The sequence below is a fragment of the Oikopleura dioica genome, chromosome 1, assembly GCF_907165135.1.
Source record: "Oikopleura dioica chromosome 1, OKI2018_I68_1.0, whole genome shotgun sequence".
NCBI classification, from domain to species: Eukaryota; Metazoa; Chordata; class Appendicularia; order Copelata; family Oikopleuridae; genus Oikopleura; species Oikopleura dioica.
The window spans coordinates 14,149,454-14,162,784 of record NC_137291.1 but is presented as its reverse complement, the minus strand read 5'-3'; the positions used below and the strand labels follow the sequence as shown (position 1 = coordinate 14,162,784).

At 41.1% G+C, this 13,331-nt stretch overlaps 8 protein-coding genes across 9 annotated transcripts; all 8 read left to right on the top strand.

The window, feature by feature from the left end:
- The first annotated feature begins 79 nt into the window (after nt 1-79).
- Nucleotides 80-788, top strand: LOC145712087 (putative HIT-like protein Synpcc7942_1390). Its single transcript, XM_081789811.1, has 3 exons — nt 80-206; nt 250-499; nt 544-788. Exons 1-3 carry the CDS (start codon nt 90-92, stop codon nt 645-647), a joined length of 471 nt encoding a protein of 156 aa, XP_081645937.1. The 5' UTR covers nt 80-89; the 3' UTR covers nt 648-788.
- A 45-nt stretch (nt 789-833) lies between these two features.
- LOC145711866 (coiled-coil domain-containing protein 89-like) lies at nt 834-2,305 on the top strand. Its single transcript, XM_081789592.1, has 5 exons — nt 834-1,078; nt 1,121-1,521; nt 1,560-1,754; nt 1,795-1,977; nt 2,160-2,305. The coding sequence occupies exons 1-5, from the start codon at nt 984-986 to the stop codon at nt 2,303-2,305; spliced, it is 1,020 nt and encodes a 339-aa protein (XP_081645718.1). The 5' UTR covers nt 834-983.
- An 81-nt stretch (nt 2,306-2,386) lies between these two features.
- Nucleotides 2,387-3,740, top strand: LOC145711759 (negative elongation factor B-like). Its single transcript, XM_081789484.1, has 5 exons — nt 2,387-2,531; nt 2,575-2,731; nt 2,775-3,197; nt 3,239-3,396; nt 3,437-3,740. The coding sequence occupies exons 1-5, from the start codon at nt 2,419-2,421 to the stop codon at nt 3,723-3,725; spliced, it is 1,140 nt and encodes a 379-aa protein (XP_081645610.1). The 5' UTR covers nt 2,387-2,418; the 3' UTR covers nt 3,726-3,740.
- A 2-nt stretch (nt 3,741-3,742) lies between these two features.
- LOC145711977 (uncharacterized) lies at nt 3,743-4,715 on the top strand. The gene is made up of 3 exons (XM_081789701.1): nt 3,743-4,031; nt 4,073-4,216; nt 4,412-4,715. Exons 1-3 carry the CDS (start codon nt 3,782-3,784, stop codon nt 4,648-4,650), a joined length of 633 nt encoding a protein of 210 aa, XP_081645827.1. The 5' UTR covers nt 3,743-3,781; the 3' UTR covers nt 4,651-4,715.
- Nucleotides 4,716-4,721: 6 nt separating this feature from the next.
- LOC145711576 (regulation of nuclear pre-mRNA domain-containing protein 1B-like) lies at nt 4,722-6,368 on the top strand. 2 transcript variants are annotated; one of them, XM_081789376.1, is made up of 7 exons: nt 4,722-4,886; nt 4,929-5,243; nt 5,319-5,427; nt 5,470-5,786; nt 5,829-6,030; nt 6,075-6,183; nt 6,231-6,368. In XM_081789376.1, exons 1-7 carry the CDS (start codon nt 4,782-4,784, stop codon nt 6,274-6,276), a joined length of 1,203 nt encoding a protein of 400 aa, XP_081645502.1. In that variant the 5' UTR covers nt 4,722-4,781; the 3' UTR covers nt 6,277-6,368. The 2 variants fall into 2 exon arrangements, with proteins under 2 accessions (XP_081645502.1, XP_081645428.1); XM_081789302.1 differs by having other exon boundaries at nt 5,319-5,430.
- Nucleotides 6,369-6,429: 61 nt separating this feature from the next.
- Nucleotides 6,430-7,018, top strand: LOC145711467 (uncharacterized). Its single transcript, XM_081789194.1, has 3 exons — nt 6,430-6,518; nt 6,563-6,777; nt 6,818-7,018. Exons 1-3 carry the CDS (start codon nt 6,430-6,432, stop codon nt 6,976-6,978), a joined length of 465 nt encoding a protein of 154 aa, XP_081645320.1. The 3' UTR covers nt 6,979-7,018.
- A 37-nt stretch (nt 7,019-7,055) lies between these two features.
- LOC145706102 (histone-lysine N-methyltransferase EHMT2-like) lies at nt 7,056-9,593 on the top strand. The gene is made up of 5 exons (XM_081783623.1): nt 7,056-8,574; nt 8,616-8,714; nt 8,759-8,843; nt 8,885-9,191; nt 9,230-9,593. Exons 1-5 carry the CDS (start codon nt 7,156-7,158, stop codon nt 9,543-9,545), a joined length of 2,226 nt encoding a protein of 741 aa, XP_081639749.1. The 5' UTR covers nt 7,056-7,155; the 3' UTR covers nt 9,546-9,593.
- Nucleotides 9,587-11,537, top strand: LOC145706112 (uncharacterized). The gene is made up of 5 exons (XM_081783634.1): nt 9,587-9,782; nt 9,823-10,593; nt 10,638-10,744; nt 10,787-11,235; nt 11,278-11,537. The coding sequence occupies exons 1-4, from the start codon at nt 9,588-9,590 to the stop codon at nt 11,103-11,105; spliced, it is 1,392 nt and encodes a 463-aa protein (XP_081639760.1). The 5' UTR covers nt 9,587; the 3' UTR covers nt 11,106-11,235; nt 11,278-11,537.
- Nucleotides 11,538-13,331: the final 1,794 nt, after the last annotated feature.

Sequence of the window (13,331 nt, the reverse complement as noted above, 5' to 3'; positions counted from 1 at the left end):
GTTTCTTTTCATTTAAAATTTGTCCGATAAGTCAGTCGATGTGATTCTCGACTCATAAGAGCTGATAAGCAGGAATAGATAAAGTCAGAATGCGCTTGACGACTGTCGGACGAAGATTTGCATCTTTCCGGGGCCTTTCTTTATGTCATAATCTCAGAATGTCTAACGAGGTTGATCTTGCCAAGCTTGCTGGAGAAGCGCAAAAGGTAGCAAATAAAATACTCATGCAAAGGCTTATCTTATTTCAAGCGCTGCGAAGGAAACGAAGAAACGCTCTTTGACAAAATTATTCGCAAGGAAATCCCCTCCGACATCATCTACGAAGACGATGCTTGCCTTGCGTTCCGAGACATCAGCCCACAAGCCCCCGTGCACTTCCTCGTTATTCCAAAAGCTAGAATTCCCCAGCTCTCCAAGGCTACTGACGCTGATGCTGGCATCCTTGGGCATCTTCTGAATGTCGCGCGAAAATGCGCCGAGCAGGAAAAACTCGAAGAAGGTCAGATTTAAAATAGAATCCCTCCTCTTCAATCATTTCCTAAGGCTATCGAGTAGTGATCAACAACGGCGTCCACGGAGCCCAGTCAGTCTACCACATTCACATCCACGTTCTCGGTGGTCGACAGATGAACTGGCCACCAGGATAACGCTGTAATATAGTTCCTCATGAGTTCAATCTTTAATCTGGTGTGCTCTCCTGTTCAAATACTAAATTATTCTGACTTATGCACTGCGACATGTAGCCCAAATTTTAAGACTTTCTGTTTCGGAAACTACTAATTCAATAGTTTTACTAAAAAGTTTTACTTTTTTTTTCTTTCTTTTTTTCAGAAAAAGAATACCTCGTTTATCTTGTGGCTACTGGATGGAATTAAATCTCATGTTTCTGATTCATGACTTCCCTTTGACATTTGCAATCTGTTCAAATATACGAAAATCTGCACAGAAAACGCTTCAGTCAAATTCGAAGGCATTTTTTCAAAATGAATAACGGAGAAAAAAATCTAGATAAAAAGAGTATGGCAGAGGGATCGCTCGAAAAGGGATGGATGCTTGACCCGGATGGACGGTTTCAGAGGTAGATTTTATTCCATTTTATCAGGACCTAATTTCTTATAAGTCGAATTGACGAGCAAGCAGAGCTCATTTGTATCCTCAAGAAACGCACTGACACTCTCATTCTTGAAGCTGAAGACTACAAGGCCCAAATCCGCAAGCTCGAAAAAACTCAAGATCAACTCAAGTCGCAAATCGAAAATGAAAAGACCCAAAGCCGAATGATCGAGCAGCGTTTCGACGATTTAGCAGACAATCACCAGGAACTCATAAAATACAAAGACATGTACAAATCTTCCGCAGCTGAGCTTCAAGAAGAAAATGTTCGACTTCGGCTTGAAAACAGCTCTTTGATCAATCCTCAAATCGAAGCGAAAAACAAGGAGATCAAGAACTGGCAAGACAAGACAAACTCACTTCTCGAACGTCTTGAAAAATTAGAGAAAACGAACACTGAACTTTCTGGTAAGAAAGCTGGAGTTTTTGAGCATGAATAATTTTAGATGAAAAGTCTTTACTCGAAGATAAAACGCTCAAGCAATCAACGACGATTTCTGATCTCCAGGAGCGATTAAGAATTTCTGAAGAGCGAAATGATGAGCTTGAGTCTTCAAAAACAAGAGAGCTCGAAAAGGCAGAGAAGCTGCACAATTTGGAACTTCATTCTTTACGACAGGAGAATAAAAACTACATGGACAGTAAGCTCTTCTTCGATAATCCAAAAATAATCGATTCTAGTGGCATTTGAACGAGGAAAAGCAGTTCAAAGCAAAGAAAATTTAATCGCCTCGCTTCAAGCAGAGCTGAACGAGAAAAACAAGAAGCTAGAATCAATCGATTCGGAATGGGCAAATGCGAAGGGGAAGCTAACCAAAGATGCAACTGTCATAAGACTGATGCAGGAAAACGAAGAGTTCCGAGGTACTTTTGCTCAGAGAGGTCTTTTTTATCGCTTTTTAGGATGAAAATATAGGTTTTCCAGTATAATTTTATAATATACTGTGACCAGGTGACTGAAAATTAGCTACAGAGGCACTTCGAAATCAGTTAACTGTCACAATAGTTGTTTTCAATACAAATTCATGGCTTTATACGCCCTTTAGAAACGTACAACATGTTGCGCCTCGAGTACGAAGCCTTCAAAGAACACACTTCAAGTCTCATAAACCGGGAAAAGTCGCTCAATCGTCGACTAACAGCCTATTCCCCGATGCCCCCGTCCGATCCTCCGAGCAAATCCGAATCCTGAATCTTCTGCACTTGCATCGTTCCAAAGATTACACCTTTTTCTCTACTTTTCTATTCAATAAACAATATTTTCTTACAAAATAAACCACTTATCCATTCGTTTTCATCAGATTCATGGCATCGGCTTTATCCGAAGTCGGCATACCCGACGCAGAGCGCTTGAAAACCCTCTTTAATTCTACAAATGACCCCATGAAATTGATCATTAATTTTGAAGAGCAAAACAGGTAGACTTCCCAAAGGAAATTTTGTGTTAAAGAAAGGGTTCAGGATAAGCTTGGGATCCCTTGTACCAGCGTTGAACTTGTTGGACTTGCATGAAGTGACGCGCAATGAATTTTATCAGTCGGTTTTCGACCAGTTGAAGCTAGTGTTTGAAAGGAGGATTGAAGATTTTTCCAAAAAGACGCAAGAAGATCGCAATGAAGTAAGTCCTTACCAATCTTTCTTTCCTACCCTCTTCTCCACAGGCCCTTCTCAAAATCCTCGACAAAGCTTTCCCTCTTGCTGGCGATCCACTTTTACAGCCATTCGTCATGCGAATGCTCTCAAAGCTGGAAAGTATTCCTCAAGACAAGCTCGAAAAAATCATGTCCGATCCTGTTCTTTACCAAAATGCTCCAACAGACGTTCGCCGCCACATCTGGCTCTCCAAGCCTGATTTATTCCGAGAAGAGGTGCAAGGGTTAGTGAGACAATTTGTCGAAGAAACAGAGCTTCAAGTCATGAATTTTACTACCGATTGCCCTGTACTGAAGAATCCAAGGGAAAAGAGAGCCAAATGTGCTGTTTTGCAACAGATTGTTGGAATGACAAGTGGAAATAAAGATCTTTATGAAAATGCGGTTATTGCGATAAAGAGTGAGTTTACGAAAACACCGCTTCATGCCCAGGTAAAAAAACTTTCATTTGAGAGTCAGTTTATTTTTCGTAGCCATTTGTGGCGAGCTTGAGAAGTGGGCTGCTGATGGCTCTTCACGACTCGAAATTCAAAGACATTTTACAAAGGGATGAAATTTACAAATTCACGTGGTGCATGGACGCTTGCATTCGAGCCAATTCCATCGATGAAAAACAACGCAGAGAATTAACGTAGGATCTCTTTTTCGATCAGTTAGTTGACGATTTCTAGTACCGTCTTGAATGGAATAAAAAAATCAGGAGCAATTATTGACGCCGCGCTCATTGTCTTTGATCCTTCCTGCATAAATCTCATCCTGGTCGAGTTGGAAAAAGAGCTCAGGCAGATTCTCAAAGTTCAAGGATTTCCAAAAGGCTCGGAAAAGATCGACTTTCTCATCAGAATGTTGAAACTGGGAACAAGTGCTCCGGAAATGGCGGAAGAACTGTCGAAAAGTGAACCCAATTTGGACCGGAGCATAATTTCAAGACTTTTGAAAAGGGTTCAACTTTCATCTTAGAACTTTCTTTCTCTCATTCATTTTTGAACCTTCAAAAGACATCGATCGTAAATCAAATGGCACTAGAAGAAGAACGGACTCTAGATGCCCTCATCAGAAAAGTGTCAGAAGAACCAAAGAAAGAGCAAAACGATCTCGACGAAAATCAGAATTACAGCATCAGTACTGACGTCTGGGTGGAGCAAATGGGTATCCACGGACGATTTGCGGGACAGCTCTTTAGAGTTTTGCTCAGAGCTTGCGAAAACTTTCAAGTTATTCTTCCGCTGTTAGGGAGACATTGCCGCGACATGCTATCCGACCAAAGTAAGGTTAAGTTGAAGAGAGTATTTTTTGATAATTTTTAGTATTCCTGTTTGAAATTGCCCAGCACCTGATAAAAACAAAAAAGAATATGAATGAGGATTTATTTCAAAAAATATTTTTGAAGTTCTTCGTTTCCGGAAAACAGCCACGAGAGATTGCAGCGAAATTCGCGGAAAAAATTATAGGTAAACACAAGCTCAAGGCTTTCTGTAGAGGTTCTCAAAATCATTTTGCTGTCATTTTATCTGTATATTTTTTTGTGGAATGAGCGAATTATGAAAGCTCTCTAGATAGCGCCCTATTCACCTTCATAGCAGCTGTTAAAGATTTATATCTTTGGAGTTTGATGCAAGAAAAATCGAACCATGTTTCTGTTTTAGAAACCCTTGGAGAAGTCATCACGCCCGAATTCAAATCTCAGTACGAAGAAAAGCTCAAGAAATCCAAGGAAAAGGAGAAGAAGGACAAGGATAAAAAGAAGAAAAAAGACAAGAAAGAAGACGCTGACGATGCTGTTCCTCGCGACAAAAGTGGCAAAGTCTCCAAGAAAAAAGGAAAGAAGGGCAAAATCGACAAGACTTCGGACCCACTGAAACTGACCCTGAAAAACCTCGCTTGATTCGTTCTTGAAACCTCTGCCGCGATTGATCATAAAACGCACACACTGCCGTGTTTCAGATTCAATTCTAGTATTGATTTTTTCAATTTAGAAAGTATGGATTTGTGAAAAATCGGGAGCCTTATCGACTAATGACAGAGGCGAGAATCGAAAGTTTTAAGAAACGACTCCGGGCACTGACAGAATCGGCGAATTGCATCGAGACCTGTTCGCTATGGCTTCTTCATCACAGAAAGGTAAGGTTCTCTTCCTTGATTTCAGTTGAAAAATATCTTTAGTTCGCCAAACACGCGGCGCAAACCTGGTATGAAGAGCTCAAAAAGAGCAAGCCGCGGAAACAACTCACCTTGCTTTATCTGGCCAACGATGTTCTTCAAAATGGCCGTCGAAAGGGCAACGTGCCCGAGTACATTTCCTACTTCCGCGCCTCGCTGCCCAAAGCCCTTTCCATAATCGGCAAGGACCCCGCTATCAAACCTAAAGCCCTGCGCGTGATCAACATCTGGGAGCAGCGCTCAATCTTCAGTAAAGAAAATTGTCTAAGTTTTAAAAAGAATCTCAGTTCATCGTCAGCTTCATCTGATTCTTCATCGGTAATAAGCTTAAAAATCTCAAATCTTCGACTAACAAAAATATTGAAGTCATGGAGGGCTTTAACTCATTTTCAGACAATCAAACGACTCGCAATCGGATCACCGCCTAAATCTTCAGAAACGCCCGTTAAGAAAATAAAGAAAACACAGGAAATCGTTGATATGCCCATTTCTCCTGCAACCAGTAGTAAGTAACACCCGTTTCTCTTAACCAAACGGGCTCTAGAAACCCCTGAAGCTCCCACGCCTTCTCCAGTGAACAGCAAGCCCGCATCTCCAGTCGCTTCTAGCAAGACATCGAGCGTCGACGAGTCCAACGAAATGCTCTCATTCCTAAATTCTTCAAACGTCGTCTCCTCCGACGAAGAGGAAGACGCATCCGATGTTACTTCCGTCGTTTCAAACAGTGTCTCATTTCTGCCCTTCTTTTTCGACCAAAATAAACTCAAAGAACTGACAGATGAGGATTTCATCGCGCAAATCGAAAAGGTCGCGAAAGATCCTCCCTCAGCTGATGCTTCGCGGCGGAATCGAATTGCAAATGTAATTTACAGAAAAATATCTTATCCATTTAATGTTTCGTAGCTTCCACCAGAGGTACAAGAGCCAGGTTGTCTCGAAGCCCTCCGCCAAAACAACAAACTAGAGCCCTTGGTGAATATGATCGACTTTGGCTACATGGAACTGGCCGAATATACAAAATCGCTTGATGAAGAAATCGAAGATCGAAAGCAACTAAATCTTTATAATAAAACGCTCAGGGAGCGCGTTCAGAGTCTTCAAGATGGTAAGATCTCATTTTTCTCGATCCCCTGTACATTCCTTTTTCAGATTCAAGAGATCTTCTTCAAGAAACGCACAGAAAAGTTGACAAAGTGAAGAAAACTATTGCTGATCTTGATCTTAAAATTCAATCCCTGCCAGATTTGACTACTCTCAGGTTTGATTCCTTTTACCTTGGTGGCCACTGTTTCAACCAATTTTCAGTCAACTTTCGAAACCTCTGCCCAAACTCAACGATCTATTCACTTGAGTTTTCTTGCCTCAATTTCAGGGAAAACGCAGAAAGCTACAGTGAGCTGTCAGCACAAACAAAGTCCTTTATAAATGTTTCCTTTATCCATATTTGCTTATCGCTAACTTTCAATATTCTGATAAAAAATAATGAATCTTTTCCTTCGTTAGAATGTCGGATTCGGAAGATGACAACATCGCTTTCGGCAGAAATCAGCACGGGACAGCGCAACAGAGCATCGAAGCTGGAACTGAATACGGGTAAGAAGTTACCCGTCATTGAAGGTATAACTGTGATTTTGAAGAGTCGACGGAAAGACTCTTGATGAATATGCCTCAGCTGGAAATACGAATAGAAACGCTATTTCTGGTTGCCGAAAATGCGGGTATCCCGGACATTTGAGCTACGAGTGCCGAAATGGAATAAAAATCGGCGCTGGCAAAAGCCAAAACTTTGTTCTCGACATTTCTTCGACAAGCTCAGAGGACGAGGACGTGCGCCTTCTCAATGAATTGAAAGGTGCTTGTTTTGAAACCAATAAATTAGACGATTTATTTAGCGAGTTTGAAAGCTGCGAAGGAGAAGAAAAAACTCAAGAAAGCGAAGAAAAAAGCAAAGAAAGAGGAGCGTGAGAAACGAAGAAAAGAGCGGAAAAATCGAGACCGATCGTACTCGAGGTCACGCTCCCGCTCAAGATCTCGCGATCGTCGACGAAGATGATAGATGAAATTCCTTACTGCCAACATTTAGATTTACTGATCAGTTATCGACCCCTGCTTATCAATGCGTTTCAGAATGGCAGTCACAAAGTCGGACTCAAGCTCAAATCAGTCTCTGAGCAATGGCGTTGTTGTGGCAGAAGTCGAAGTTAAAATACCTCCAACAAAGAAAGCTAAAATGAACGATATTCTTTCCGAAAGAACCAACTGCAGCTGCTTGATTCCTCACACCACAGACTTTTCTTCAAAAACATGTTGCTCCATCGAAATCACCGACGATTCCATCAACATGTGTTCCAATCCAATTTCCAACTCAACAATCTCCTTTCGCCCAACAGAACACGCGTCTTTCTTCATCAAGCTCTGCGAAAGCTGCGAGGCTCAGCTGAAAAAGCATCAGTTCTGCCCGCAATGTGGAATGCGCTGTCAGTTGCTCGACTATCAAGAATGTACCGATGGCCATCGAACACATGCAGACTGCGTTCAGCTTCAAAAGGAGCATGATAAATGCCCTCATTGTGAGAAAAAATTCATGCGGGAACGAAGGACGCCAAAAACAAGACCTTCAGCTGCGATTAAAAGCTACAAGATCAAATACCAGCCGTTCAAATTTACGACGGTGGAAAACCAATACATGGCGGAAATCTTGACGCACTATATAAAAATAAGTCCTGTTACTAAAACTTCTACGGCTGAACAAGTCAGGCGAGCGATCGACTCTTCTTATGTTGAAAAAATTGCTGAAATCTTGAAGAGTCCGGTCGAATCCATCCTTCATTCCATTGCTGGGATTTCTATTTTTGATTATTGCATCAAGAAGAAGCGACTTGATCTGGCGGAAGTCTTTCATAAATTTGGAGTTTCGCCGAATAAGCGATTTGGCGAAGAAGGCAAGTTTTCAATCCTCATCGATGTTGTGCAAAGCAATGAGCTTCGTTCCGTCCAGTATTGCTTGAAATCTGGCGTCGATGTGAAACGAATGGATGACAATGGACGAACCGCGGCCCATCTATCAGCTCAAAATTGCTCTCGGCCGATAGTTAAATTGCTCGTGAACGCGGAAAACATCCCTGTTCAAGATTTAACAGGATTTACTTGCATTCACTGGGCGCTGGAAAATCCAGATATGGAAGTATTCAAATACTTCCTTGAAAGTTGCAATCCAAAAGATCTCTACATCCCAGATCGAGCGGGAAAGAACGTTCTTCATTGGGCAGCTCAATATGGATACGCAGAGCGCTGCAAAATTCTCCTGGAAAAAGACCGACAGCTTTTGTGCACGTGGGATCAAAATTCTGCGTCTCCGATTTATTATGCTGCTCAGTTGGAAGAAAACAAAGCCGTTCAAACTCTTGGAGTTCTCTTGCAATTTTACGATCGAAATTTACACGCGATGCAGAAGAAGAACCCGGTAGATATCGCAACTGGCCGCGCGAAGGTGCTTCTTCAGCAAATTGAAGAAAACTGCAATGTCGAGTCACGAAAATATCAAAGGCTTAATGGACTGATGGTGATACACGATGTTGCAAATGGAAAAGAAAGCTTCCCCGTCCACGTGATCAACGGAATCGATGATTTGAAGTTTCCATCATTTACGGTAGTCGAAATTATTTTGATGCTTGTTTATTTTGATTTCAGTACATGATGATAACAAGGACGAAACTGAGAGGTTTGAGATTCAAGAGAGATATTATTGATGCCGTGTCTTGCCAGTGTTCGGGAGACTGTAGTGGAATGGTAAGAGTACAGTTTCAAGCTTTGATTATTCAATTTTCTACTAGAACTGTGTTTGTCGGTCGAATTCTGACCGAGGCTTGTTCAAGAGCGATAGAACTTTGGATTTGGATGTTTATGCTCGATATCAAGGTAACTCGAGTCGAATTTATCTTATTTTCAAATTCTTGTAGGATCAACTACGGCTGTTTATGACTGCAACGAGCTTTGTTCTTGCGACTTTCGACTGTGCAAAAACTTGCATCTGAAAAATATCGACCCCAAGCAAGTTGAAATATTCCGAAACCAAGAGCTGCTCAAAGAATGGTCGCTCAGAACGACGACGGAAATAAAGGCAGGGGAATATGTGATGCCGATGATTGGCGAAGTTATTGCGCTAGAAAGCGGAACGACTGTGTTGAAGGAATTCATGATGAAAATATCGACTTTTGGAGGAAGAAGCTACTTTTTGGATCAGTCGCAGTTTGCGAACTCATCGAGGTAAAAAAGTAAATTTTCGCCTTATCTAGCGTTTTCAGATTCATCAACCACTCCTGCGAGCACAACCTGGTCCCTGTGCGAATCATCCGCACCCATGATGACTACAGGATTCCTTCCATCGCTCTTTTCGCGACGCGAAGAATTGAGAAAGGAGAAGAGCTCACGCTAAACTATGGCGATCAGTATTGGGCACGGCGAGGAGCAAAGCATGTTTGCCTCTGTAGAACGAAAAGCTGTAGATATGACACTCACGAAAAGTGTGAAAAGGTCGCGAAATCCTTGGAAAAAATCACTGTTGCTTGTAACCGAGCGACGATGCTCCAGCCAAGTTCTCAAGAAAAACCTGTTTCATAAGTTCAGCCAAACACTTGAAAAAACACTGCCAAAGTCCGTTTTATGATATACTTTAGATTTGAATTTTGTCTATCTAGAATGAAATATCTAGGATGGACGTTCTTTCCGAGTATATTGGGGTTATCAGTATCTCCAAAAAGCCAGATTGGTTTTGAAAAGCTGTATTTTGAGTCGACTCCTGCTCCTGGCAGTTGCTACCCAACATATGATTTGAATATGATTCTCAGTGATGCTCAGGTAGATCTTCAATTTTACTAACAAAACTTACTTTTCAAAGACGAACTTTGCCTCAACCGCAGTGATTGAAAATTTTGGCCAAGAAGTGCAAGTAACAGCTGAAAACTTAAAAGTAACATACACGCCTGATTCGACGAGTGCTCAAAAGACGATTTCGATCGAGCCAACTGCGGACCTGTCAGCGAATATCAACAACGGAAAAGTCTGGTGTTGGACAACAACGGAAAACTTCGAGTTCTTCTTCTCGTTCGCCAAGAAGACTGGTGATTCTTTTGGTGATTTATGCACGAATCCCTCCCGCTTGGACGACTACGAATTAGTCCGGCTTCTCTGCGAACAGCAAGAAAAATCGCTCCCTTGGTACATGGTCAAAGACAACTCTAACTTCAGAGGAATATCTTATGCAGAGCAACCCATCGATGCAAGCGTCCTTCCAACCTCAATTTCTTCGACTTCTTGCAGCTCGGCTGATGCATACTGCCCCGGCGATCAAATTTTAAAAAAGCTGGGAGACGACTCAATCGCAAAAGTAAACTTCATCCAGTCCTTCCTTGGAAACTGCCAGTTCTCCCCGCTTCCACTCAAGAAACTAATCATCAAAAAAGCATGTCAACAAATTTCCTCCAACGCCGCTGAAATAACCGGTCTCGCTGGAACTAACGTCTGTGCAACGAAAAAGTGCACGAATACCGTTTCCTTGAATGTTCAAAATGCTGCTGGAGAAACAGTTGATCTGGCGTCTCCGAGTGGAAGTTATGTTCAAACGATGGAACTGAAGATTGAGACGACAGCTGGAGCATCCGGATATACAGTAGTTATAGCTCTTTTAATGTTGTATGAATGCTTTGTTTTCAGATCAACGCAGCGACGCTGATAATCGATTACACAAATGAAACACCGAAAGCGTCTGTCATCTCGTTATTGGAAGGAAGTCTTACCGCGAATGCCGCGTTACAAACAAGGTTTGTTTATTAAAGTTTATCCCTTCTTATTTTACTTATTAGCATCTTACCGGGTAACGAGCTGAAAATAACTCCATCTCTCGACTTTACTTCCTGTGCTGATTCGAGTTACTCGATCAAATTTGGCGAGGATCATATCATGTCTTGCTCCTTGAGTGTCGCCATTGATGGAACTTGTGAAAATGATGCTTTAGCTATCAAAAATCAAGTCGCTCTTGAATTCGGAAAGAGCGCTACGGTCGGCCCTCAGAATGTCGCTGTTCTGGATAAATCAGATGAAATCCAAAACTGTCGTTACCCCTTTGCCTTTCAGGAAAGTTTTCAGTACGAGAATTTTCTTTGTAGAAAGTATCTGTTGTAAAACCTGTGACAGACAACCATTTTATTCGAAGAAGGAACGCCGAACTTTGAGTACAGCATTTTAGGCGCGCAAAATGAGTATTTTTACTACCCGAATTCGACAACTTTCGCAGCGGACACAACCTACGACAGTAAGACCTCGATCTTTTCTCGATGAATCACTAGAATTTAAGTCGAACACCGTGTTATCTTCATTCAATACACCCGCCAACCCTCGGATATTTTCACATCTGTAATGGGCACTTGCGAAGATTCAGAAGTCTGTTTACGGGATGCTCCCATCGCCACGATCTGTTTCGCCGTTGTTTTCATCATTTTCCTTCTTTGGATCTATGCCACAAGAGACGAAGAAAGTCATCGAAAAGTGAAAGTCCATTAGATTTTGCAATACTCATTCATTTTTATATTTTTTTACTGCCAACTTTATTTTCAAATAAAATCTCCTTTTTCATGATGAAATACTTTATTTTCCTGTAAGAATCGCCAATATCGATGATGTGAAGGTTGGTGTTAACTTGTGGCCCTCTCCGTCGTGTTTCAGATTTTCAAACTCGTCTTTGTACTTTTTCATGATTGAAAATGGGTGTTCAAAATTTTTTTACTCTTCCTTGTTTTCAATTTTTCCTTCGTTATAAAGACCTTCATGATTCGATCACACTCTCTTTCGACATTTTCTATCAACAAGTTTTCCATCCCTTTTCTGGAGAGCATCTTGATTCGGACCCTCATGCAGTCTTGAAAAAGACACTGCAAGTCGTTGATCGTGAAGGTTGTCGACGGTTGAAAATTGAAAAGAAACACCAGCCCTGCAAAAAGTCTCATTTTTGGTTGGTGTGTTAAATACTGTAAATTTTGAAGTGAGTGCCCGTTTTAAATACAAACCTTTTTAATAATTAAAATAGGGGTATCCTGGTAGTCATTCTTGACTCGGTGCATGTGTCCCCTTGTCCTTGCAGGATGCAGCATCCTCTCACTTCCTGCATCGCCTTGACGCCTTGATCATAATTGGGCCTCGAAGATGACCAAAACTAAAAAGCATAGTCCCTTTTCCCTGGTAGCTGGGCAAGGATACCCACTATTTTGGTGACAGTCGATAATGTTCTTGGCTGACGATGAATGAAATGATGTCTTTTCAGTCGAAAAGCATTCTATCATGCACTCTTGAACCCGTTTTCGCCATATCGACTGAAGATTCTATCTTTATCTCCTTTATTTCAAAATTAATGCTGCTGTGTGGGTGCCATGTCACATGGCCCATGTGGGTTGTTTTTGAAGCTTTACTTATTAGTTTTCAAAAAAATTTCGTTCACAGTATCGCATTCTTCTTGAATTTGTCCAAAATCTAATGCCTCCATATCGGCAGCAACGATCAAAGGGGGCCAAATAAGCAGAAAATGTTTTTTATTCATAAATTTATAAAGTTGTTTTCAAAGGATTTCTTAAAGGAACCACATTAATAACTTTTGTACAGTAGTTCTACCCAAAAGGGCTCAAATACTTCTGAACAAATTTCAGCTCTTCTTCGAGATTATGCTCAACTTGTTCGAATTCGTAACTGAACTTTTCAAGGAAGTAATGAATAACCATTTCGCATTCGTCTTGGGCTTGAAAGTAATCGAATGTGTAAATATCTTTCGTCAGAACTTGCATTCTTACTAAACAATGTTTTACTATATTGCTGAGGGTGAAAGTTTTCGGTACTTTTCATGCAATCAAACTGAAGTTTTTTGAAGGTCGTCGATTGTAAAAGCACTTGCTGCTAAGAAAAATATGAAAATGACTTTTGTTCGCATCATCTTGGAAGATGTTCATCTTAGGAGTCGACCAAGGATACGCTTCATTTTTATAGTAAAGATCTTCTGAATAATTGATGGCATAACTTCACGCACAATTCAATTTCATTTCCAATTTATTCACAGGTTTTTTCGGAACGAAGTTTTCAGAAAAACATTACTTTTTTTTTATTTTTGACAGATTTAATTACTGTGGCCGTGCGCAGCGTGGCTTATGCTTTCATTCTGTTCTTCGTACTTTTTTTTAAGGTCAAGAAATATCCTTCGATAATGTTTGTCAGAGATATGTTTTTCTTTAACTTTCCTTATATAAGAACAACTGTAACACTCCATCGCACTCCTTTTGAATGTCGTAAAAGTTCATTCCCGCCATATTCGATCTGCTCATATAAGCAAGTCGGACTAAAAATGACGTTCACAAGGGTACATTATTT